This window comes from Plecotus auritus (genome assembly GCF_963455305.1).
Source record: "Plecotus auritus genome assembly, chromosome: 8".
Lineage (NCBI taxonomy): Eukaryota > Metazoa > Chordata > Mammalia > Chiroptera > Vespertilionidae > Plecotus > Plecotus auritus.
In genome coordinates, this window is record NC_137782.1 from 47,780,143 (window position 1) to 47,805,927 (window position 25,785).

At 38.1% G+C, this 25,785-nt stretch overlaps 1 protein-coding gene across 2 annotated transcripts in view; it reads right to left on the reverse strand.

The window, feature by feature from the left end:
* DOK6 (docking protein 6) overlaps positions 1 to 25,785 on the reverse strand; it is a 257,390-nt gene that overhangs the window by 112,620 nt on the left and 118,985 nt on the right. Inside the window, exon 4 of one of the 2 annotated variants that reach the window (XM_080686943.1) lies at positions 7,090 to 7,209. The exons of the other annotated variant lie outside the window; for it this stretch is intronic. Coding sequence (XP_080543069.1) covers positions 7,090 to 7,209 — 120 coding nt within the window. The remainder of the gene's footprint in view (positions 1 to 7,089; positions 7,210 to 25,785) is intronic. 2 annotated transcript variants of the gene reach the window in all.

Sequence of the window (25,785 nt, forward strand, 5' to 3'; positions counted from 1 at the left end):
CAGGTAGATGCAACATGAAACATCAGAGGACTCAGGAGAACCATATTTTCCCTGAAATGTCTGTGTGCTCTAATGTTAGCAGATAAATCCAGAAATGATGAAGACAGAGAGTCCAATCATCACAATGAAAGTGCGGAAAAGCTGGAGAATAATAAATTAGTGAATTTAATAAGATTCACCTACTATAGGGCTCTAGATCTTTACATGTAAATACAAAGTGATTGAGTAACTTGCCCCAAAGAGTCCTTCCAGAGCCAGCTCCAGGCAACATAGTGTAGGTGAAAGGTACCTGTGGTGGCCCTTCCCCCCTTGCCTGCCTTCAAATTTCTCAGTCTTCACACACTTTGTTACCTAGCAACTCAAGTTAACCCCTTCTTGATAACCCCTCTTTTAATGTTATTTCTTGCATCTTATGAAAAATTTATCCTATTTTATTTCCAATTTTTAAATATTCAAATCCATCCTCCCCTAATTTCCAAGAATTAGAGATTCAATTAAAAACTAGACTAATGTAATCCAGCAGAAAACTAGGCACATAAAGATAAGAGCAGAGCATCAATTATCTAGTAAATTATACTCTTTCCTATTCCATTATCATGGGAGGAAGGTTTCTGCACTTGCTTTGAATAATTTACTTGATGCCCTTACTAACATAAAACAGGCTGTTGCTCAAATTTGTTATGGTTTCCATTGGAAAGACCATTTCAATATGACAAAGATAAAATTGGCTTCACTAAAAAGACTTTTTAAAAAAATTCTTTATTGTTGAAAGTATTACATATATCTCCTTTTTCCCCCATTGACCTCTTCCGGGCCATTCCCCCCACCCCCAGCAAATGTCCCATCCCACTACTGTCTGTGTCCTTTGGTTATGCTTATATGCATGCATACAAGTCCTTTGGTTGATCTCTTACCTACCCCCTTCCCCCAACCTCCCCTGCCTTCCCTCTGAGGCTTGACGGTCTGTTTGATGCTTCTATGACTCTGTATCTATTTTTGTTCATCAGTTTATGTTGTTCATTATACTCCACAAATGAGTGAGATCATGTGGTATTTATATTTCTCTGGCTGGCTTATTTCACTTAGCATAATGCTCTCCAGGTCCATCCATGCTGTTGCAAAAGGTAAGAATTTCTTTCTTTCTTTCTTTCTTTTTTTTTTATAGCGGCATAGTATTTCATTGTGTAGATGTACCATAGTTTTCTAATCCACTAATCTGCTGATGGGCACTTAGGCTGTTTCCAAATCTTAGCTATTGTAAATAGTGCTGCTATGAACATAGGGGTGCATATATCCTTTCTGATTCATGTTTCTGCTTTCTTGGGATATATTCCTGGAAGTGGGATTACTGGGTCAAATGGGAGTTCCGTTTTTAATTTTTTGAGGAAACTCCATACTGTTCCCACAGTGGCTGCACCAGTCTGCATTCCCACCAGCAGTGCTGAGGGTTCCTTTTTCTCCTCCTCCTCTCAGCACTGGTCATTTGTTGATTTGTTGATGATTGCCTTTCTGAGAGGAGTGACATGGTATCGCATTGTCGTTTTGATTTGCATCTCTATGATGATTAGTGACTTTGAGCATGTTTTCATATATCTCTTGGCCTTCTGTACACCCACTTTCAAAAAGTGTCTATTTGGGTCCTTTGCCCATTTTTTGATTGGGTTGTTTATCTTCCTTTTGTTAAGTTGTATGAGTTCCCTATACATTTTGGAGATTAAACCCTTATCAGATGTCACATTGGCAAATATGTTCTCCCATGAAGTGGGTTCTCTTGTTGTTTTGTTGATGGTTTCTTTTGCTGTGCAGAGTCTAATTTGTTTATTTTTCTCCTTCGTTTCCATTTTCCTAAGAGATGTATCAGTAAAGATACATATTGCTACGACATATGTCTGATCTTTTGCTGCCTATGGATTCTTCTAATATTTTTATGGTTTTCCTAAAATGACTTTTTAAAATGTTTACCTTTGTGAAATAATTTTATCAGGCAGGTGTTTTGAACATCTCTCTAATCATGTCACTTTCATATTTATGAACCTACATTTGGTTTTTACTGCCTAGAGCACTGGTTTTCAGGCTTTTGTGGGCATCAAAATGACCTAAACACAGATGGCTGGGCGTCCTTATGAGAAAATATAATTTTATTTTAAATGGCCAAAAACAATAATGAAATAGGATATTTATTTAACTAATGTCCCACAAAGAATGTAGCTGAATTTTCAGTTACATCTGCAAGGGCATTTTTATACCAGGGCTGGATTGAGAGGGCCAATGGAACAGACTGAGTCTCAAAAGGCCGGGACATAGGATTACAGTCACAACTCCCAGAACAGTCTCGAGGGAGCTACCAAACAAGGTTTAGTTAAACTGAATTGGACAAGGCCTTGCGAGAAAGGGTCACTGTGCTCAGGAGAAATGGTCCGGGAAAAGGAACAGTGAAAACCCAGCCTATGTGTGTGGGAGACCGAATGGGTCATCAGCTCTGAGAAGGACCAAACCTTCCTTCCTCCATCACCAGCATTTTAAATAGATTAAGTTTAGGCAGGAACTAATCCATATATAGCGATGAGCTTGCCTGGCAGGTGGAGGTAAGTGGGACAAATCCTTCCTGCTGCAGCAAGAAGCGGAGGATCAGAGATGGGGTTTCTGACATGAAGCAAAACCACCTCTAGTGAGTAGAAATAAACAGAAGACAAAGGGACGATGAGCTTTTCAGCCAGTTTCTTGATACTGGAGTCACAGTTTCTTATCAGTATTGAATGTTGCCATCACCAACCTGATTTACTGCTTCATTTATTTAGATCTCTTTCAATTTCTCTCAGTAATATTGAGTTTTCAGTGTAGAGATAGGGTTATATACTTTGCCAAGTTTATCTTTGAGTATGTGATTTTGGATGATTTTATAAATGATATTTTTTATATTTCACTTTGCAAATGTTTATTGTTTATTGCTAATATGTGTGTAAATAGTATATAGCTTATAATATATAGCATATATATATATATATATATATACATTTTTACATATTAACTTTTTATTCTGCAACATCCCTGAATAAGTAAATTATTCTAGTTGCTTCCTTATAAATTCCTTTGGGTATTCCAGGTACACAACCCTAGCTTATTATTATTATTTTTAACCAATTTTTATGATTTTATTTTCTTGTAATATTACACAAATTAGGACCTTAAGTAGAATACTGACTACAGGTGGTGAAAGAGGATGTCTTTGCTTATTTATAATCATATGAAGGTAGCAGTCAGTATTTTACCTTCAAGAATGATAATTTTTGAAGGTTTTTCATTGATGTTCTTCATCGGTTTGAGAAAGTCTTCTTCTATTCGTAGGTTTAGAAAGTTATTTTCATAACTGTATATTGTATTTTAAAAACTGGGTGGCTTAAAACAACATAAATTTAGTGTCTGGTGGTTCTAGAGCCAGAAGTCTGACCTCGAGGTGTCGGCGGGGCTGTGTTCTCTACGAGGTTCCAGAGGGAGAATCCTTCCTGGTCCCTTCTAGGTTCTGTGTTTGCCAGCAACCCACGTCCTGTAGATGCCTCACTCCCTTCACATGGCCGTGTTCTCTCCATGTGTCTTCAGATCATCTTTCCTCTCTGCATGTCTGTTTCTGCCTCCAACTTTTCCCTCTTTATAAGGACATAGGGAATGTCATATTGGATTAGGGCTCATTATAATGGCCACATTTAAACTTGATTATCTCTGTAAAGACCATATTCCCAATCAGGTCACATTCTGAGGTTACTGTAGGCTATCTTAAGTACTACTAAAAGATGTGAAGATCCTGGAAGTTGTACAAATTTAAAGTTTAAAATGTATACTTAATGTACACTTTCTTGTGGCATTGTTAACCAACATCTAAAAATAAGTCTGTGTGTGTGTGTGCTTATGTTTGCTTACTTTTCCCCGTACCGTGTGAGATTCAGAGTCAATATAAAAGCAGCTGGAAGCATTAGATAAAGATGATTCTAGCAAAGATTTTAATAGATAACTTTTACCTCAGCAACACAAATTACACCTTTAAAATTATTTGCACAAAGCTTCATTCTTAGCTAGTCTCAGAATAAATAAGATCAAGCTGTCTGAAGAGTCGGAAAAACAGTAGAGGAAAAGTAACAATTTTGAATGTCCAAAACATGTGGTGGTCAAGGCTGCACAGTGAGTGTTTCCTTGATGATAGGAGACCACACAATCACCACAAGCCACAATAATGTAATTTACTATTTCAATTCTGCACACATGTGTACCTCACTGCTCAAGAGAAACTGTAAATGAAATCCAAGCACATCCTATATAATAAAAGCCTAATATGCTAAGTGTCTGGTCATCCATTCAACCATTCAAAGTGTAATATGCTAATGATATGCTAAGGCTGCTCAACCGCTCACTATGATGTGTACTGACCACCAGGGGGCAGATGCTCTGACCGATAGGTTGGCTGCTAGGGTCCGGCCGATCAGGACTGAGTGAGACAGGCTGGACATATCCTGGAGCCTTCCCACAGTCCCTCCCCACCAGGGGGCAGATGCAGTGAGATGAACAGTAAGGAGCAGTGAGCAGGTGGGTGGTAAAGAATGAGGGGTCCCGGACTGCAAGAAGGTGCAGACCAGGGTGAGGGACACCCCCCCCCCTCCCCGTCCAGTACACGAATTTCATGCACTGGGCCTCTAGGTATTAATAAAATAGTAAAATAATAGTTCTGATGAAGGGTAAATTCCATAATTTAATACTAAAATGCCTTAAGGAAAGAGGACCAAATCTGTAATGATAAATATTTCATAAAGGATTTATTCCAATTTGTACATATTAATGACTTCAAACATGTCTTAGGAAGTTAAGGATTTTGTTTATGTTCAGAGGTTTTATGCTTGAAGATGCTGGAAAAGTGACTGGAAGGCATAAAGGAAAGCTTTATGATTTCAGGTCTTCTCTCACATATATTCAGAAATATTTTTTATTTTTTTGTTTTTACTTATGCTTAAAAACACTTGTGATTTTTTAAATTGAGCTAAGAAGGAAAGTTGGTTTTTATTTGATAAGACCTCACTTCACCATCATGACAGCGCCATGAGCAAGTATTAGTTCATCTTCACACTGAAATTAGGAAACTGAAATTAGGAGAGAATTACTTGTCTGTGGGAATAGCCCGCATTTATACTGTGGCCTGGAGATTACTCAGCAGGCTATATCTGCCTGTGCTTTTTATAAATAGCTCTGGCATTGAATTTCTTGCTTGACCTAGCCTAAAAAAAACATATTAAAATTTTCCCTTTATATGCTAGGCAAGTTACTTTGACATTATTATCAAGTTAGATTTAAAAATTACAGTAAACCAAAGGAGTACATTATCTATTTGGATGGAAACTGTCTACAAACCCAATATTAAAATAAAAGCATACAATTCACAGTGAACAAGTGCACAATAATGCTTCCTCTCTCCTAGGCCTGACTTAGCGGCTTTCTTCGTATTTCTTTTATGTCGTACTTGACAAATGTTAACAGCCAGAGTTTGTTTGTTTTTTCTTTTTTTTTTTTTTTCCTTAAACTGAGCAGCATGCATCAAACAGTGTGATTATGGACTTTCTGCACTTAGCACGGCTCTCAGAAAACGGACTAGAGAGCTGAACTCCAAGAAAGTGGAAGGGAAACTGATACAAAGGCAGCTAGAAAAGGAGCCCCAGGAAAGCCTTCATGACCTTTTGAAAACTATCAACACAGGCTGTGTTTTGAGTCCATATGTGTTCATGATCAATCGGTGAGGAAAACATGTTTTCCAATTTAGCAACAAACAGAAAATAATGCTTTTTAATGAACTACAAGACAGTGATGGTTGTTAGAACATTATCAGTCATAACAAGATGACAGCCATTGAGTGTTATCATGGTGCACGTCTACCTGTTCTAATTTATAAACCATGCATAATTCTAAGAAGTCTTTTTAATAATTAGTGTCAAGCTTTTCCAACATTAGTCAACCTTTTCAAACACTGGCCATTAAAAATTAGCAACACTGAAACGTTTCTATTTTCATACCGCTAGATCATCTGGTGGTGATGGTAATGATTTTTTAAAGATGAAGAAAAAGGAGCTCATTACATCACTCTGATTTCAGTATTTAGAGGTGCTAGGCAAGAACCTGCAGCATAAATTTTAAAGAGATATCAGTAAGGCCCATTAAATTACAGAAGAGTGTAGGAAGTAAACTTAGAAGTAAACTGTGTGTCACATAAACCTCAATTTTCTTATACCCTGAGATTTCACCCACTGTACTTTCCTACTTATAGTTGCTATGGGATGAATTGTATCTCCCCAACCCCCAACCTAAATTCATCTATTGAAGCTCTAATCCTCCAAAGTTATAGTATTTAAAGATGGAATCTTTGGGGATAAATTTAGATGAAGTACTGAGGGTGGGGTCCTCATAATGGGATTAGTGCCCTTATATGAAGAAACTTAAGAGAGCTCTCTCTCTCTCTCTCTCTCTCTCTCTCTCTCTCTCTCTCTCTCTCTCTCAGGATCACAGCAAGAAAGCGGTTGTCAGCAAGCCAGGAAAAGGGTCCCTACCAGACACTGACCCTGCTGGAATGTTAACTTTGGACTTCCAGCCTCCAGAACTGTGATAAATTAATTCCTGTTGTTCAAGCCACCAGGTCTATGGCATTTTGTTATGATATTCTAGGCTAAGACATTGTATTAGCCAAATTTCCTGAAATCAACCGATAAACAACACAATAAGTCAAATTTGTTTATATAGACTCTAAAGTACAGTAACTCTCAAAGAAGAAAATTTAAGAATGTTGTCCAGTCAAAACCTTATATACAGTGATTTAACTTATTAGTTATTTATTTAGGTAAATGGCAATGTCACAAAGAAAGATGTCAGGAGACCCGGGTTATATATTAACATTATCTCTAGTTGCTATGCAATCTTGAGAGTCTCTTAAACAGCTCAGGTCGATCAGTTTACTTTCCTTGAAAAAACGATTGGTCTGAAACATTTCTGGGCTCCTTTTAATTTTCAAAGTTCTATGATGGCTAGTGTACTTGACAATGATGGAAGGCGACTCCCACTTACCATTCTGTTCTCGTTGCACTCCTGCTGCCAGAAGGTCAGGTTCCCCAAGGCTGATGTCATTCAGCCTGGTCCCCAGACACTCCATACAGAGATGCTTGCACCACTCCTCGGCCTCCAGCTCTGAAAATGACCACACACCGTCAGAGTCAAGCAATGCTGCACAGGAATGATGGGGGAGCACTGCTTCCTGGACCATTTCCGCAGGGAATTAGAAAATGTTAAAAATCTACCCTAAGAAAACAAAAATGCTATACTCAATTAGTGGGAAAAAAATCCCCACAATTATTTCCCATTGCTTGACATTATATTTTAAGGTGATTTAAAATTATTTCAAAGCACTTTAACTCATTTACAAATAATAACACATAAAGTATTTGTTTACTATCCTGTGTATTTTAGATTGATTTGAGGTTTGAATGGAAATTCCTTAGAAAAATTAAGTAAGTATAAATTGAAAATAAATACATGAATAGTTGACAATGTCAGACTAGGTTAAGCAAGTGAAAGTTCTGCTCAATGTGACAGATTTGTGTGGTTTGAAAGTCTGGTCCCCAAGTCAATCTGAGTTGCAATGAATCAGCACAAGTATGTGACAGTTTTGGTGTTTGTTTGTTTTTAACATCAGAAGTGGGATCTCCTTACTTTAAAAATTTTGTGATAGACTACTAAATGTATTAATCCTCTTTAGTAAATGCCAATTATCTGAGATGCTGATGAGATAACCACTCTTTTCACTCCTATAACTTCTCAATTTGTTTATTTTCTCAGCTTTTTTCTTTGCTTGAAATATTACAATGTCTGATAAGAGTCTGGTCATACCTAACACTTTCACAAACATACACACATTTGATTCTAATATAAGCCTTGTGTAGGTGAGGTGGCTACAGGGTTAAATTTGTACATGGGTCCCATAGCATATCATTTATCATTGGTCAGCACCAAGACCAAATTGGAACCCAGGTCTTCCAGCTATTTTTAATATGCAGAGATCTGAAAAAGGGTATGAGGTCCAAAATTTTGGGCCAAACTTCCAAAAACCCCTCCATGGAAAGTGGTTGAGAACTCTCCTTGACACCTGCCTGGAGAGAGACATTTCTGACTTTTCCATGTAGCACACATCTGTACCAGAACAGTTTAATATCAATTTCCTTCACATCTTTTCTTGCTCTCTGGATGACACTCCAGCTTTTGTCTTGGCATTTTAAACTCCCCATGAGAAGTTATCTCTGACAGGTCTTCTTGACTCCATGGATTTAAATACCAACTGCTCTGCTCCAGGTCAACACCATCTAGCCTGGGGAATGTTTTCTTCCTGTGCTAGTCATACTGCCTTAGCATCAAAAATAAGTTTGACCAGTGAGATGTCAAGGCAAATTTGTCATTCACTTTTAAAAATTTTAAAAATAAACTTAAAAATTTTGCATTGAATTTTAGAGAGGAATGGAGAAAGAGAGAGAGAGAGAGAGAGAAAAGAGAGAGAGAGAGAGAGAGAGAGAGAGAGAGAGAGAGAGAGAGAGAGAGAGAGAGATGTGTGTGTGTGTGTGTGAGAGAGAGAGAGGAGATCCTTGTAATTCAGATGTTGTCAAAGGTTCATTTCATTTTTAGGCATTCACTGTAAGCCAGGAAATGTGCTAGGAGGAGGTTGTATGAAAATCACATTTTTTCCTTTTCTCAATGATCTTCAAATCTAGGTGGGTAGCAAGTGAGTTTGGTATATGGCACTCTGGAGGGCTTAGCCAGGAAGGAAATGGGGAGTGATGCCAAGGGTCAGTAGCAAGGAAAAAATCTGTTAATGGACCTGAATGATAAGCAGGGAGAAAGTGTGGATGTGTGTCTGTGTGTGGTGGGTATCAGTGTATGTGAGTACGAGGGTATTTGTGAGCATGTGACAGTGTTTATGAGTGTGCATGTTAGTGTGGGAGGTATTTGTGAGAGAGTATGTGTATGTGTGTGTGTGTGTGTGAGAGAGAGAGAGAGAGAGAGAAAGTATTGGAGGAATCAGGCTGAACTGAGGAGGGTGGCCAGGGGCTGAGTTGGGAAGGCATGTCCAGGGCAGTGAGAGTTACCACCTGTGAACAGCTAGGGAAGGTCCTGAGTTCACATAGTAAAATCAGTCAGCACTCTACCCATTCTCTGCATGATTTTATCATATTTAGTTCAATTAGATCAGCCCAAACCTTTATCTCAAAACTATTAACCTTTGTAATTTACATACTTGATCTAACAAGTTGAATTTGTTTGGGTATTATAAAAGTTTGTATGAATCTGTTTTTGATAGTCACCTTTCAATTAATGACAGTTTTACCTTATATTTGTTCTTTCTTAGGCAAACTCTATGTATTAAAGTCCTTTAATATTTTATTGTGTGTTCATTTATTTTGTCTCGACATTATTTAGCCATTGATTTTCTCTGAATTATCTTCTATCTTTCAGCTTTCCATGTTATTTTTCTTACAGAAATGAGATTAAATACAAATGGGATAAGATGAACCCATTGCATTTTAACTATTTGTTTTTCCATAGATTAAGTGCTTTTTGTTTTTTGTTTCATTTTTCAAACTTCCATTTTGGTCTACATATAGTGTATGAATAATTAAACTTCTTTATGGAGGAATAAAAGCCTAAAACATTCTACAACTTTTGCTATGATTTTCTGTCCTTGATGGAAGCGCTTTTTCCATTAAGCTTTTTTTTTTTTTTTCTGAAGAACTTATAGCTATGTTCAAATTATTAATTCAGGTAAATGACTTTTTCTCTAGGACAGAAACCCATGTAATGTTTTCATTATGTGGAGGATTAGTTAAATGAAGAAATTCAATAACTTCCAAAAGAAAAATGGAAAGATAGTTGGAAATAACAAGACAAATGGAGAAGAGAGACCAAAACTAAATGAGTGAATTACGAGCCAAATGGGTTTATTGATTATAGGGAAAATGATGATCAGAAATGGGGCAAAATAGAAATAGACTCAAAAGTGAATGGCTCCTTCCTGATTTTCCTTCCATCCCTTCTTCACAGAATTCTGGGGAGAGTATGGCTGTATCCCTTTGAATCAGAAGAGCCCTTTAAACAGCAGACCCTTAATAGATGCCTATCTCTCTATATAAAAGCCTAATATGCAAATTGTCCCTGCAGGAGTTTGACCAGGAGACCAATCGCTCACTATGACATGCGCTGACCACCAGGAGGCAGTGCGGAACAAAGGAAGGCCCAGGCCAGCAGCCGGCAGCTGAGGAAGGGAGGCCCTGGAGAGCAGCCAGAAGCCCCCAATCAGCCCTGATTGCCAGCCAGGCCTAGGGATCCTACCCATTCATTAATTTCCCGCACTGGGCCTCTAGTTAATGAATAAATGATTACATTTAAGATGTGTTACTTTCACTAAATGTAGACCATGCTAATAACATGAAAGTTAAATGACCCAAACTGGGCTACATTTGAAAACAGTGAACTATTTTCATCACATGTACAGAAAACAGGCTGTCAGAATCATATAGCAGAATTAAAAATAGCACCAAGTCACTTCTGTGCTAATTCAATATAAGATGCAGGCGAGACTTGTTTTGTGTACAGATAAGAAATTATTATATTTACTCCTCACTGGATTTAGTATTTATTAGTAATCTTGGGTAAAAATCATCTTATTTTGTCTTCAGCAAACCCAGTAATTCTAAAGTACATCAAATTTTTCTATTATTGGGTGATAAATATTGTTTCTATATTTAGTAAACTCTTCTTAAATGCATGCTTTCCTAGAAAGTGAAGAAAAATATCCCCCCACATGTACTATTCCTTAATGAATACAGGGATCTCACTATTGTCATTCAAAATTTGTAGAGTTATGAAAATATACACACTAATTAGATGATGCTTTTCATTCTTGAAAGTTGGCACCTACTTGTTTATTCACTAGTCTATGTTTATATTTTATGACTTTTCTTTTTCTCTCACTTCTTCTTTTGGGAGACAAGAAACCAGGTAAAACCTAAATTCTTGCTTCAGCAAACTGTTTGGCAGGAAACAGAAAAAGTGCCTTTTCCAACGAAGTCAAATTGGTAAGATTGATCAGTTTTGAGAGGGGGGAGCTTTTAGTGTTTTTTCCAAGTAGAAAATATGGTTATTTCCTCTCCCCGAAGTGCCCTCTTTTGCTCCCTACCACTTCCCCTCACACTTAATAATCCTTTAAAAGTGGTTTCAAGTATGACCTGCTCAATTTAACTCCTTCTGTCCCATGTTTAGGTTTGACACCTTCCTCAGTGTTTCCACAGCACTCTGGACATACTCACGGCACCTGTGTATCACTGCCCTTCCCAACCAATATACTTACTAGCAAGACACTGGAGTGTGGGAAACCTACTCCATTTAGTCAATCAGACACTAGCTCTGCATCTAAATATGGAAACTAATAATGTGGAATGAGTAAGTGGACAGGAAGTTAAAGATGAATTCTAGGTCCAAATGCAGATAATTAAGTTACTTGCTGGATGTTTTGAGGTCTCTATTTATCTCCATTTAAGTGGAGACTGTAACTTTTGCTCTTCACAGCTGGCTCATCTAGATAAAAGAGGGCTCTCTGCTACCTCACTACATTACACCAGGCTTCTTTGGTTCACGTTTTTCTATTATATTTTTCTGTATCAAACAATTTTAGCTTAGATTATGCTGTGATAAGAAACAGCCCTGCAATCTCAGAGGATTTCTATGACAAAAATGTTTATTTCTTGCTCCTGACCTTGTTGGATGCAGGTCAGCTTCAGCTATGCGCCAGGTTTCCTTCTGTGGGAGGCTGGAGGGGCAGCCTTTAACCCAGTCTCAAGGTAAAGGGGGTCAAAACATAGACAGAACCAGGCAGGGCCATTAACCTCAGATGTGGGACATGTCAATGCCTCCACATTCCACCGACAAAAGCACGTTTGTGGAAAAGAAGGTTCAATATTTGCCCAGAGCAAGGCAGGCGGTCATTGGGAATAGTAACAGGCTACCACAAGGGACTCATCTATCCCCATCCCCTTTACTTTCCATCACTCTGGGTCCTTACTCTCATGTGCATGTGTCTCAGAAGAAGTACTTTCTGTTTGGGGTTTCCTTCTTCCTAAAGAATATATTTTTAGCACTTCTTTCTGTGATAGCATGGATTAATAAATTTCCTTAATTTTTTTTATTTTTGAAAATGTCTTTCTACCTTCACCCTTAAATGACAATTTATTTTAATTGCTATTTTTCTCTAGAAATTTGAAAATATTTTTCTAGTGTCTTCTATTGTTGCCAATATTGAGTCATCTGTTCATCTGTCATTTCTTTCTAAAAGTTTTTGTTTTCTTTGGGGCTGGTTTATGTGTAATTTTGCATACCCACACACGTGTCTAGATGTTGGCTTAAAGTAACCCTTGAAGACGATGCATTTTCTTCATTTCTAGGATATTTTTCATATCTCAATATTTTAATCTCTTCATATTTTGTGCTGCATTCTTAATAGTTTCAGACTTATCTTCTAATTAACTAGTAATAGCCTTAAAAAGTCTAATTTTATTCAATCCTTTGCATTTCAATGGCTTTTAAAAATATTTAGAGATTCTAGTAGTGTATTTTGCATATAATTTTTAATGTTATTATGTCCTTCCAAAATATGTCTAGTTCTTCCTTATATTTATTTATTTTGAATATAATTACTTTATATTCTTTTAAAACTTTTCCTTCTTTTAAAAATTTTGCCCTTCTGGGGGTGCTAATTTTCCTTTTTAAAAAGCAGATGACTTTTTCTCATTGTGATTTATTCATGTGGTTTGTACAGTTTTTAAAAACACATAATTTTTATTGATTTTATAGAGAGAGGAAGGGAGACGGTGAGAGAAACATCGATGAGAGAGAGAAACATTTATTGGCTGCTTCCTGCACACTCTTTCCTGGGGATCAAGCGCACAACCCTGGCATATGCCCTGACCAGTGACCTTTTGATTCATGGTACCACACTCAACCAACTGAGCCATCCAAGCCAGGCTGTACAGTTTTATTGCAAGGTCATCATCAGAAACATTTTCTCTCCTCTAGAAACCTCAAAAGCCTGTGAACCTCAAAACTTCTCATCAAAACCATTTATAGTTTGCCACCTTCAAAGTCCTATAGAAGTGAGCAATTCTGGAAGAATTTTTAAATTTAATATCAGGTTGGATTCTTTCCTTATGCAAATAGTTTATAGCAGTAAATTGCATTCATGTGTGTGGTGAGCCTTCAGTTGGATAACTGTTCTCCACCTACCTCTGAGACTGATGTCGGCCCTGCTCATTGCTTTCTCAGGGCATCAAGTTGAGTTGTGCTATTACTTTCTCCAGGAAAGGGAGGGCACTTGCAGAGCCAGATTTTAATCTCTTCATATTTGAATGCAAAGAATTCAAGTCCACATGTTGACACAATGTTATATTTCCTACCCTAGTTATATTTCCTATATGTGTGTGTGTGTGTGTGTGTGTGTGTGTGTGTGTGTACTCTGGATATTTTTAGTGACTTGTTTTTCAGTTTACTAATATCCTTTTTGGCTGTTATTATTAAAAACATGTATTAAGTGTTTTTATTTACTAAATTTATTAAATTCATGAAATTCTAATTTCCTTTGAAATGTCATCCAGAATTTCCATTTGATTCCTTTTTATTGGTTCCAGTTTTCTGCTGAAGTTTTCCACCTTGTCAATTCATATTTTGAGCATTAATCAAAGTTATTTTCTCTCATGTGTTGGTATATTGTGTAACTGCAATATTGAATAAGCTATAGTCCTTCTTCTATTGACTATTTTCTCTCTTGGCTCCTTTTCTGGATATTTGATTGAATGCTGGAAAGTATATATGAAAGATTATAAAGATAACTTGAGGATCTAAATGATGTTAGCTTTGTCTAGAGAGGGTTAAGTTCAGCTTTTTGCTAGTAGCTAGAGACTTATCAACTTTATTCAGCCTGGGACTCAGATGATTCAAATCTGGGTTTCTGTCTTTGACAGCACTGGTTCATATTTAATTTTTCTTTATCTCTGGGGCAATTCAGGATCCCACCAGAACCTGGGATGTTTACAGGGTTTCCTTGACACTGAATTCCAAATTTGACTTTCAGTATCATGGGGCTATTGAGCGCTCTCTTAGCCACCACTTTCAGCTTGGCTTCTCACACCTAGTGGTTACTTAGCCAACAGTAAGTAGCTCATGAAACAAAGTAGAATCATATGTCAAGTTCACTTCTCTCTGCTTCCTTTTCTCCAGGATCTTGTTTCAAGTCCTGGTTGCTTTGGCAACTATCTAAACTTAATTTTTTTTTCTGCCTAATCCTACAAGACTTCCTGAAACTTTCTCAGCTATCTGTTCATGGCCTCTTCTTTCTACCTGGGTCTCAGCCATTGGGATCTATGCTACTTATAACTTAGCAACCCAGTGCCAGCCTTCATATAGGGGACTCTCAAAGGAATGTTCATGAGCGATCTATTGTAGAATTAGTGGCCAAGTTTCATTTTTTAAGAAGTCTAATTATTGGAATTACATTGCATAAACAGATGAATATAGGAAGATTTGACATCTTTTACATTCTATAAAGATTTATGTATTTATGTGGGTCTTGCACATTTCTCAGATTGTCTATTCCTAAGAATTTTATGGGAATTTTTGTCACTGGAAATAAAGTCATTTGTTTTCATTACCTTATCTAGATATGTATTGCTTTTTGTAAGTCATTAATTTCTGCATATGGATCTTCTATCAAGCCACTTTACTGAACTCATTAATTCAAATTCATTTTCAATTGATTTTTTTAGCATTTTCTAATTAGATAATCATAGAGTTTGTCATGACTCAACTATTTTTAAAAAAGCAGTTATGCAGAAAAATTCCCTCACAGCAATATAAATGAATTGTCAAGCTCTGAGAATATATGTTGTGGCTGATAACTTAAGTTTCTTCATCCTAACAGAAGTGGGCAAACTCCTGGCAGGAGAGGGCATGTCTCAAGTTAACAGACCCTTTTCTCATTGTTACAACAGGTTTGCAAAAATTCAATCTATACAATGAAAGGCATCATTTTTCAGACATCTGACAAGGAGACTTGGTTAATGTAGTCATGAATTATTTCTCTTAGAAATTTTTCATTGTAGAAAGAAGCTTTGAGAAAAGAAAGCCTTGTTGTAACTATTTTTTTTAAATGAATATGGATTTACCATCTTTCTTTTATAATTAGATGAACCTTTTACATGTTATAAGTGATAGCTGTTGAAAAATATATTAGCGTCCCTCTCATGCCTGGGGTTTGCAGGTGTCCTTCCTTGGAGGGGGCATCATGACAACTCCTCAAATGGGAAGCTGTGTGGATAGTAGAAGAAGTCAGGGAGATTTGCTCTCCAGGAAATGATTGGGACTCAAGAACATGCCATTTGGATATTATACTCTAATAATATCATATCCACTGGGATTATGTGCTTGATGGGACAAACCATGTTTCTCTTTTTTGTTTGTGTGGTTAAGCTCATGTTCTCTTTCTTAATTTATAGATTTCTCATTATAATGTACATCTGAAATTGGCCAGGGATTTGACCTTCTGCATAGGAATCAATAAATAAAAAGGAATTTACTGCCGCTCCTAACTGCATGGCCAGTTATTTGACTGCGCATGGCAGTAGGGGGCTGCTCTGATTATTTTCTGTAAACTCCATGGAGGCACACGCAGGCCATGTTTTGGCTCTCAGCCAAAGACAGGATGAGTCACTCAGGACTCTCAGGCATTGAAGTTCCACTCACCAGTGCAGATAATTTCATGCCCTCACATCTTCTAATTCTAGTATTTATTCTAGAGATATTGATAAGAATCTTATTGTGATTTTTGAAGTTCCCTGGTAAAAGGTCATTTATATAAGCTCTCGATAATGGATGCTGAAGACATCCTTTCCATCCTTCAATGGAAGAAAGAAGGGAAATGGACCTTATATTTTTGTCTTGTTTTGTTTTGTTTTGTCAGAAACAATGTATTTGCTTACACCTAACTTACAAATATTCAGAAATTCAGCACAATAGCATCTGAATGTGTTTCTTTTTACTAGTAACAGTCATCTTAATTATGATAGTAAATAACTGTGGGGAGCTAAGATGTTAAGGAAGCATGAGTGCGACTACAGTTACCCTTTCTAGGTGTGTGGAGTAAAGGTTAAAGGTAAATTTTGAAAGCACGTTTTAATAACAAAAAAGAGAAAAAAGAGATGCCAAGCTTCATGGTGATTCTATACTTAAGCAAGTATTTGAGAAATCTGTGGACAGTTTGCATAAGATATTATTGCTACTGTTCAAATATAAAATAAATGCAATTAAAATTTCCCATTACATATTTGCAATCACTCTGGACAATGATTAAGTGGAAATTAGTTGTGGAATAGCATTAGCATGACTTTCTATTTATTGTCATTAAGGCTGAGTTCAGATTTTTAGGAAAATAAGCAGAAAAAAACATTTATATTGTAAAGGACATGAGAGCATACAATTATACTAATTTGCTACTGGGATGCTGGCATTGTTTGAAAACAGGTGCATCCACTGTTTAAGAGAGAATAATGAAAAGCCTTCTAAAAGAGATGCCTGATGGCTAAATGGTTATGTTTCTTTATATTTTTTTGGAATAAAAAATATTTTGGTGTCTGTTAGCCAAAACATCAACTAAAGATACTCTGCCATTTTCTTTAATAAAGTTTGAATGTCATGATTCTACAAAACCAGTAACCCTTCTATGATCCAACTGCCCTTCTTCCCCTCATTCCCTGCAGTCCCTGCCTCTCTCTGTTCCTATGATTTGATTTGAGTGCTTCCACCACTCAGCAAACAGGTGGTTAAAGCTTCTGCTAGGAGCAGGGCAGGTTTTCAGTTGCTGCCAGCCATGCACAGATGAACTGCTCTCAGAAATGTGCGGATTTGAAACCAACTTCGGCATGGCTAGGCCATTAGTCCAATGGCCTTGAGTTGAAGGTAGGAAACAACCCATACTTTTCCAATTCCAAAGTGCTCTTCTCCTAAAATTGTGCCTCTCCTGAGACAAGAATGAGATAAAAAATGGCTTCAAAAGATAACACAAACTGATAAGGAAGCTTAAGGACAGTGAGATTATCTTTGAGATAGAGTTTGAGATCCCACTTTGAAAAAATAGAGAATAGACAAGAAAAAGATTGGAATACCAGAATGAGGCCATGTACAGTAGTTTCTCAGTCAGTTGGCACTAAGAGAATAGCACAGTGTCAAGCTGGCATGTGGAAGGCATGAAGGCCCGCCTAGTATTTAGGTTTTATTAGGCAAGATGAAGGCATCAGAGCCCTTTGTTTACTAGAACTCCACTGTAGGTTGATCTGGCATTGGTGTAGGCAACAGATTGCGCAGACAGGCTGGAATCAGGGAACCAGTTAAAATGGTCACTAAGAAAAAGACCTTTGGCTCAAGGTGCATATGGTGACCTGGGAAACAGGCCACAGTCTCTCATCATCAATTTTAAGGACCATCATCATCAACAGGGACATGATCCAGTTGAAAATATCAGAGGATGGCAAGGGACTCTGGGGAAGATAATTCTACTCTGGTTTAGCTTAAGAACAGGAAAGAAATAGAAATATAATGGGTAGAGATATTCAATTAGCTATTCCTTGGTCAATTAGTAATGCTTATTTGTCCCTTGTGTCCCATTGACATTCAACATTTTTCTTTCTGTCTCTCCTCCCCCACACCTCCTTCTCGTTCTTCTTTCTTGCATTAATTCAGTCACTTCTATACATTAGATGCCGTGCTTTTGTTATTCCCTAATTGCTAGGGAATAAAACAATAAATAAGGCATCTCTCTAGAATCCCACAGCATCTAAGGAGAGGGCAGTAAAGAAAGGCGTTGCAAGGATAAATGAGCACAAGGGCTCACAGATCAGATTGTCAGAAAGCTATGAAAGAACAGCTGGGAAGGACTCTATAGAGAAGGCAGGTGAGGAGCCAGTTCTGTTGAGTTCACAGAAATTCCTTTCTTCCTAACTGGCCAAATTCTTCTCTCTCCCCAATCTCCATCAAGTGTGGGCTCTTGACCTTGTTTTCTCAAGCTGCAGGAAGGGTCCTCACTGCTGCAAAGTGTTGGCTCTAAGACAATCATAAATTTGGAAGACATTTAGCGATATTTTGGCAAACTTTCTTTCTTGATTTCTCAGGACCATGGCAAAATGGCTCTTAAGAGTCTTGGATTTCCTTTTAGTCACATGGTATTGGAGAAATGGATAATGTGATTAAAGCTTTATCTTGGTTCATGTTTTTTTTCTAGCTTCTGTTTTCCTTCTTTCACTCCTACCATCCCCATGGTAGGAGAAAGGGCACAGAATTTGAAATTTAAAGTCTTGAGAGCTGATGTCCCAATTCCATTTACCAGCTGTGTGACTTGAGCAGTCTCTTCAGCTACAAAATGAGGAAAGATCTCCCTCCCAAGATTATAAATATGAAATGACAATAACGTACCTTATAAATTATGCATTCTCTCTCTAATGTTGATTATTTTTAGTTGCTTTATAAAACCCTATTTCTAACTAGTCATCATCTTTTTTTATATAGTATGATCTCTATCATACATACTAGTATATGTGTATGCATATTTTACATTTCCTTAAGCAAGCCTCAGGTCCTTTAGAGGATAGTGCAGGTTCCTTCTTTGAACTATTCTGATCAAAGAACCACATAAGAACCAGTAATAAATCACATAAGAGTTCATACATAAACCAAGAACATAAACTAAACCACAAATTGATGATCTGAATCAAATCAATGTGCTAAACGAAACTGAAGCTAAACATTAAGGTTCCTCTGACTCACCTTTGACCTGATAGATGTTGGAAAAGTTATTATTAATTAGTTAAAAGTAGAAATAAACATTTGTGGCTTTCTAATATTATAATATGAAGAATAACTGTACCCTAGATCAATGTTTGCCAAACTTGTTCCTTGGGCGAAAAAAATTACTTAATATATTTGAGTAGAATACCGATTTCTGGGTCTCCTCCTGAACCAGAATTATAAAAGAGACATTGGTATCTGTAGTACACCTCAAAAGTCAGGTAATTCCTATAACTAGGCAAGGGTATTATAGAATGTTTCTTAGCAGGAGTTGGCAAATCACACCTCCAGGTTCAAATCCAGCTTGCCATCTGCTTTTGTAAATAAAGCTTTATTGGAAGACTGCCATACTCATTCATTTATGCATTGTTGATGACTACTTTCACACTGCAAGAACAAAGGCGAATAGTTTCAACAGACACTGCATGACCTGAAAAGCCTAAACTATTTACTACCTGGCTTTTTATTAAAAAAATTGCCAACCCTTACTCTAGAACAGTGGTTCTCAACCTTTCTAATGCCGTGACCCTTTAATACAGTTTCTCATGTTGTGGTGACCCCCAACTATAAAATTATTTTCGCTGCTACTTCATAACTGTAATTTTGCTACTGTTATGAATCGTAATGTAAATATCTGTCTGTCGCGACCCACAGGTTGAGAACCGCTAGCAGGGTCGCCTAAGACCATCGGAAAACACAGATATTTACATTACGATTCATAATGTAAATGAAGTTGTAAATAGTAGCAAAATTACAGTTATGAAGTAGCAATGAACATAATTTTATGGTTGAGGTCACCACAACATGAGGAACTGTATTAAAGGGTCGAGGCATTAGAAAGGTTGAGAACCACTACTCTAGAGGAACATCAAAGGCAATAGGAAGATTAATGATCAAGGAATTATGAGCTCTGAGTGATGGTCTGCTAAACAGCATGGGTCTTGGGTAAGACAATCAACCTTTCTGAAACCAAAGCATGTCCTCCGTAATGACTGAGCACCGGCGAAATGTAGATCTCCCACATTGTGGAAATAAGATTTCTTTTCCCAAAAACTTAAAAGTCTGCCAACTAAAATATCAAGATCCCTTTGATATTTTGCTGAAAGTATTATTAACCTACCAAAGTAAATATGTAACTCACATTAATTAAAGGCTTTGGAATGGAAGGTGAAGGAAAAAAATCATCATTTACCAAGTGATAATGATTAGAACACTTTTTACAAAACTTGTATATGGGGCTCTGGCTGGTTGGTTGGGCATTGTCCCCTCAAAAGGTTGCTGGTTCAATTCCTGGTCAGGGCACATGCCTGGGTTGCAGTCGTGATCCCTGGTGGAGGGTGTAGAGGCAGCTGATCAATGTTTCGGTCTCACATTGATGTTGTTCTCTCTCTCTCTCTCTTTCTCTCTCTCTCTCTCTCTCCTTTCTCTCTCTCTCTCTCCCCCCCCCCTTACCCTCACCCTTTCTCCATTCCCTCTCCCTCTCCCCCTTTTTCTCTCTCTAAAAATCAATAAAAAACCCAAAATGTGTATATGGGGAGATATTAGGTAGAATGGTTTTTCATGGCAAAACATTTGTGAACCACTAGATTTGAAATTCTCTCACGTTCCTTCGAGTTCTAAAATTCCGTGAACACAAATGGATATTTCAAAGTTATTATGATCACTTCCCCGCCCCTCTCTCTTTTCTCCCTGAAGGATGAGAGGGCAGTGAAACATTTGGGGGAGCAGAAGTGGTTAGAGATAAAATGGGGTTATATAGTCCCTAAGTTTGGTAATTGCTGAATTGAATAAAGGATACAAATGTCTTTTTATTGCTTTTTTACTCTCTTTTTAAAACCTTTAATATGTAAATGTAACTGATGAATATTCAAAAGGGGAGACATATTACATTGTATTACCCAAACTCATGTAAGCATAAAAATTCATTTTCCTGAACATCTCTTGTGACCTCTTTTCTACAGAAGACACTATTTAAATAATGTCGATTGGTGGTAGATTAGGTAGATTTATGACAGAATAAAAGTGAGTGGCAAGAGTAATTTGGTGATCAGAGAAATCAGGAGCCAACCTAGAGGGGGCAGTGTTTGGGTGTTCTCTCCTGAAAGCTTTAGGTAAGGACTTCAGGTGCCAGACAGGGATTCAGAGGTGAGGAGGGGCACTCTGCCATTTAGGACGAAATGTACACAAAATGTAATTTAGAAGCAATAGCTTCTCTGGCAGCCCTGATCACTGGTTTAGGAAAATACTGACAGGTGATGCAAAGAGTGATGAAGAACTTTAAGTTGTGGCAGTCAGTAATAGGGACAGCAAAGGGATGCAAATCTTCAAAGGTGGAAGGGAAGTATCTTCGCCTGTGTTACCCCGGAAAGCAGAGCCTGAGGCAAACAGCCTTGGCCACTTGGAGGGCTTTTCTTTACCTTGTCCTTCAGGAACACTATGAGTAAATTGTCACACAGCGGGCATCCCCCTTTGGCCAGCATAGATGTATCTTGTTAACTAACTTGTGATCCACACCTGAATTGCGTCCTTCTCTTAGTTCACCACAGGGAATCTTCCATGAGGACACAGGTAGGGATGAAAGAAGATGCCAGGATAAGAAAGACACATGATGTGGGGTCTGTGACATCTGTTCTTGATCTTGTGTCATCTGTACCTGTTAGGACTTGATCCTGAGTATTTGTAAAGTTCGTTGCTACTGTGTCCACCTGACTTTAAGATCCAGCAGGTTTACAGATATCCAGTTCATAAAAGGTGCCTCCTGTCACATGAGTACTCGGTGCCCTGGGGTCCAATGTTTATTCCCTACTAAGGCCAGGATCATGCTGGGGGCAATTTTAAGATGGAGAGAAATTCTCCATAAAGGGCATGAACTTGTTCCAGACAACTAGGTCTCTGCCCTGCAGAAATCCCACCTGGACTTGCCAGCGACCCAAGTCAGCATTGTTACCACGACACCAGCAGCACTGTCAATCTACTGGTCACACAGGTAGGGACAGGATTGCCTGCGAGATCGCCTGGGCATGCTGAAGAGTCGTTTCTTGTTCTGGACTCCACTGAAAACTGGCGAGCTATCTAGTAAGCCAAGAAATGGGTTGGAAAAAGAATTCTGAAACATTATGTATGTTGCTTTCCAAATCCAAAGCAGCGCCCAAACACAGAATATCTGTTTTAGTGGTTGGTGGTGATCAGTGTGACATGTGTCCTCTGTTGGGCGGGTGGTCCAGACATAGCACCACCATGTTACCTCTACTTCCACTTTCACCTGGTCCCAGTTAATACCAAGTGGAAGTCTTGGTAACAGTTTTGCTACTATATACAAAGAATAATTGCTATGAGTTTATAACCAGAAATCTGGTTCCCATTGCTGTCCCACAGGGGAGTAGTCCAACTGCTAAACCTGTCCTGAGGGCATGCTGTCTCAAGCCAGTCCTGGTTCCTGGGCAGCATGAATAGTTGGCGAAGGCTGGGTGTATGTGGCTTTACTTTTTCAGAAAGTACAATTACTAGAGGATCAGTAAGGGATAAAAGAAAACAAGAAATACCTATATAAAGGGGCACTATGGAGGTGGCCACCTCAATGTGCAAATACACTCTCCATCTAGCAGAGCTGTTTTCTGAAATGCTGTAACACCTGTATCTCAGGCCAGCCCACCTGGGAGAAAAAGAACACCAGGTTTAATCCCTGACTCCCACCTCCTATTAGGGAAAGATTTACACCATGGTCTTGGCGCACCCCTACTCGTTCTAGTTGCCCCTGTCTGAGTGCCAATCAAGATCCCATAGTACTTGAAGCCTTGGTGTCAACAGGAAACCCATGGAGCAGAATGAGAGCCACACAGTGTGTGTACTGTAAGTCTGCACCTGAGTAATGTCAGCTGGAGCCACCTATAGCCATAGAAACATGAACCCAGAAAAAGGTCAGAGGATCCATGGATTCTCTGAAGTTCATACATGGACCATATATAAAGAAGAATCTCTGGTGTATAGCAATAAACTTACTATTGTTGAATGAAGGACAGACATGGCCAAAATCCATGCCAACCATGATGCCCTCAGAACATCTGAATTGGGGACTTGGTGGTGGTCACAGAGATTATTATCTAACCAGAACAATTTCTACAGTTATGTCATATATATATATACACACACACACACTAGAGGCCCGGTGCACGAAATTCATGCACTCGGGGGGGGGGGAGTGGTCCCTCAGCCCAGCCTGCACCTTCTCCCTGTCCAGGAGCCTTAGGCCCATGGAGAGTGGGCCTAAGCTGTCAGTCAGACATCCTTAGCACTGTCGCAGAGGTGGGAGAGGCTCCTGCCACTACTCTCGTCAGCTGTGAGCCCAGCTCAGGGCTTCTGGCTGAGCAGTGCTCCCCCTGTGGGAGTGCACTGACCACCTGTGTTGAGCATCTGCCCCCTGGTGGTCAGTGCACATCATAATGACCCGTTGTTCCCCTGCTCAGTCAATTTGCATATTAGCCTTTTATTATATAGGATATATATATATATATATATATATATATATATATATATATATTTCAGAGAGGAAGGGAGAGGGAGAGAGAAATAGAAACATCAATGATGAGAGAGAATCATTAATCAGCTGCCTCCTGCACAGCCCACACTGGGGATCAAGCCTGCAACCTGGGCATGTGCCCTGACCGGGAATCAAACCGTGACCTCCTGGTTCATGGGTCAACGCTCAACCACTAAACCACGCCAGCCTGGCTATTGTTGCTTTTTTTAAAATTAACTGGATTCTAATGCTTATTTTGTTTTGCACCAAATGGTGCTTCTTTTTATATTTATTGTGGAGGAATTTGTAGAATGTATGTGGCTATATATTTATCAACAAATGTTTTTAAATAAAATACTGAAATTTACACATGTCTAAATATTGAGAAACGTTTCTAGGGAGATCTTACTTTTGAATACCTGGCTTACCAGGTAAGAGGATGACACCTACTGGTAAAACAATTTTAATTATCAGAGTCTACCAGGTGGCTTTCATATTTAAAATTTGTACCTACGAGAGGATGTGGCTCCAGGTTTCATCCTTTATTCAGTATTCTGATACAATTTTAACAAAGCCAATAGACTATCCTAATCCTAGAATTAGAAGATTATTTAGGTAATATTTTAAAGAAAAAAAATTGAATGCAGGGCTTTTAGAAATTTTAATCACTTTTATAGGTCTCAAATGGGAAGTTCAGAACACAAGGATAGAGATACATACGTTAAAAGATTAGAGAATACTCAAAAGTTTTCCTACCCCCACATACCAAGTATTAACTACTTTATTGCTTATACTCAGCTTCCCATTGTCAAAGGGTCTACATCTATTAACTGGGACAATATGTTATCCTAAGACAATAAACCAAATCTGTTCTTTAGTGAAATGTGTGCACAGTTAGATGTTTGTAAGGCAGAACCATTCTTTTTTTCTTGGGGATGCAGTCATAGAATCAAACATCTAGTATAGTGAAGTGCATCTGAATAATGTGTAATGCATTCTAGCTACACTGAGCTTTTCACCCAGTGATGGTTAGGGAGCCTGCTGGTGCGGTGGGGTGATGGGCAAGATGGTCAGAATGGTTAGTCTGTGTGCAAGACAATGCAGTGTTTGCATGACCCAAGTGGCCAAATTGAGACCACTAAGTGACAGAGACTATGAAAGCTGGTGTTCCAAGCTAGGTGCAGTAAATTACTGTGTTACTCGCGGAAGGTCTCCTGGGCTCAGCCAGTCAGACATTATGCGTCAATGCCTCAAATTCTACTTACAAATTATCATCAGGAATTTGTTGGCTGGTGATTCTCTAGGGAATCCAGAAGTCTCAGAAGACACTGGATTTATGGATGAACAATTTTATCTTTTCCAAACCTCTGGTGATCAAACTTCCTCATCCAAAGAATCAATTAGCAAACACGTTTTCTCAGATAGTCTTTGTTTTGTGTATATTTCCTTAGTTGGTGCTTGATTCAGGAGGGACACTTGAAATGTGCTTAAATGCAAAGATGTGAGCTGTTGTTTCCAAAGTAGACTTAGTTAGAGATACTTTATTAGAACAGGAAGAGCTTCTTGGCAAAGAAGCCTAATTCTGCCTAATTCAACAATGACTATAACATCCTGATTGTCACCATGAAACAATTTGAGCTAACTCCTTCAGGTTGCCATGTTACCCTTCAGTCACTTACATTTCTAAACATTGAAAACTACTTGGAGATATCTACTTTTTACAACCTTGGGAACTATCTTAAGAAAAAGCCAATACATTTAGATTTTTCCGAATAACACGGAAAGTGTTTAGCAATATTCAAAGCATTTTACAAAAGCATTTCATTGGAATTCAATAAAGATTTGTAATGTACAATGCAATACATGCAGTCAGAATATAATTTCACCATTCAACTGAGAACAAGGAAACCCAAAATAATGCCTGGGTCTGTGAAAATAGAAATGAATATAATGATAAATGCTTTGTGAAACTTGGGGGCATATCCTTAGGAAGAGCTATATATCTACCCCCCATTATTATGATTTCAATTTTTTATAGCACTTTATGGTGCTATAAAAGCCTCTTAGTCTAAATTCAGCCCTCTGGCTAGATTCTGACAGTCTATTTGTGTTCCAATTTCATGAATAATAAACGACTCAATGTGAAGAAATACACAGCTTTCTTTACTCGTGCAGGAAGTTTTAAAGTAAAATAAATTTAAACATAAATGTTACTAAATGTTTTTTAAAAAATCAAAGGAATTGAAATTTGATAAGGTGTGCAATCCCCCCACCCCTTTTTCCCCATTCCAAAGAAGCATGGCATGATGAAAGCAATGTAGTCA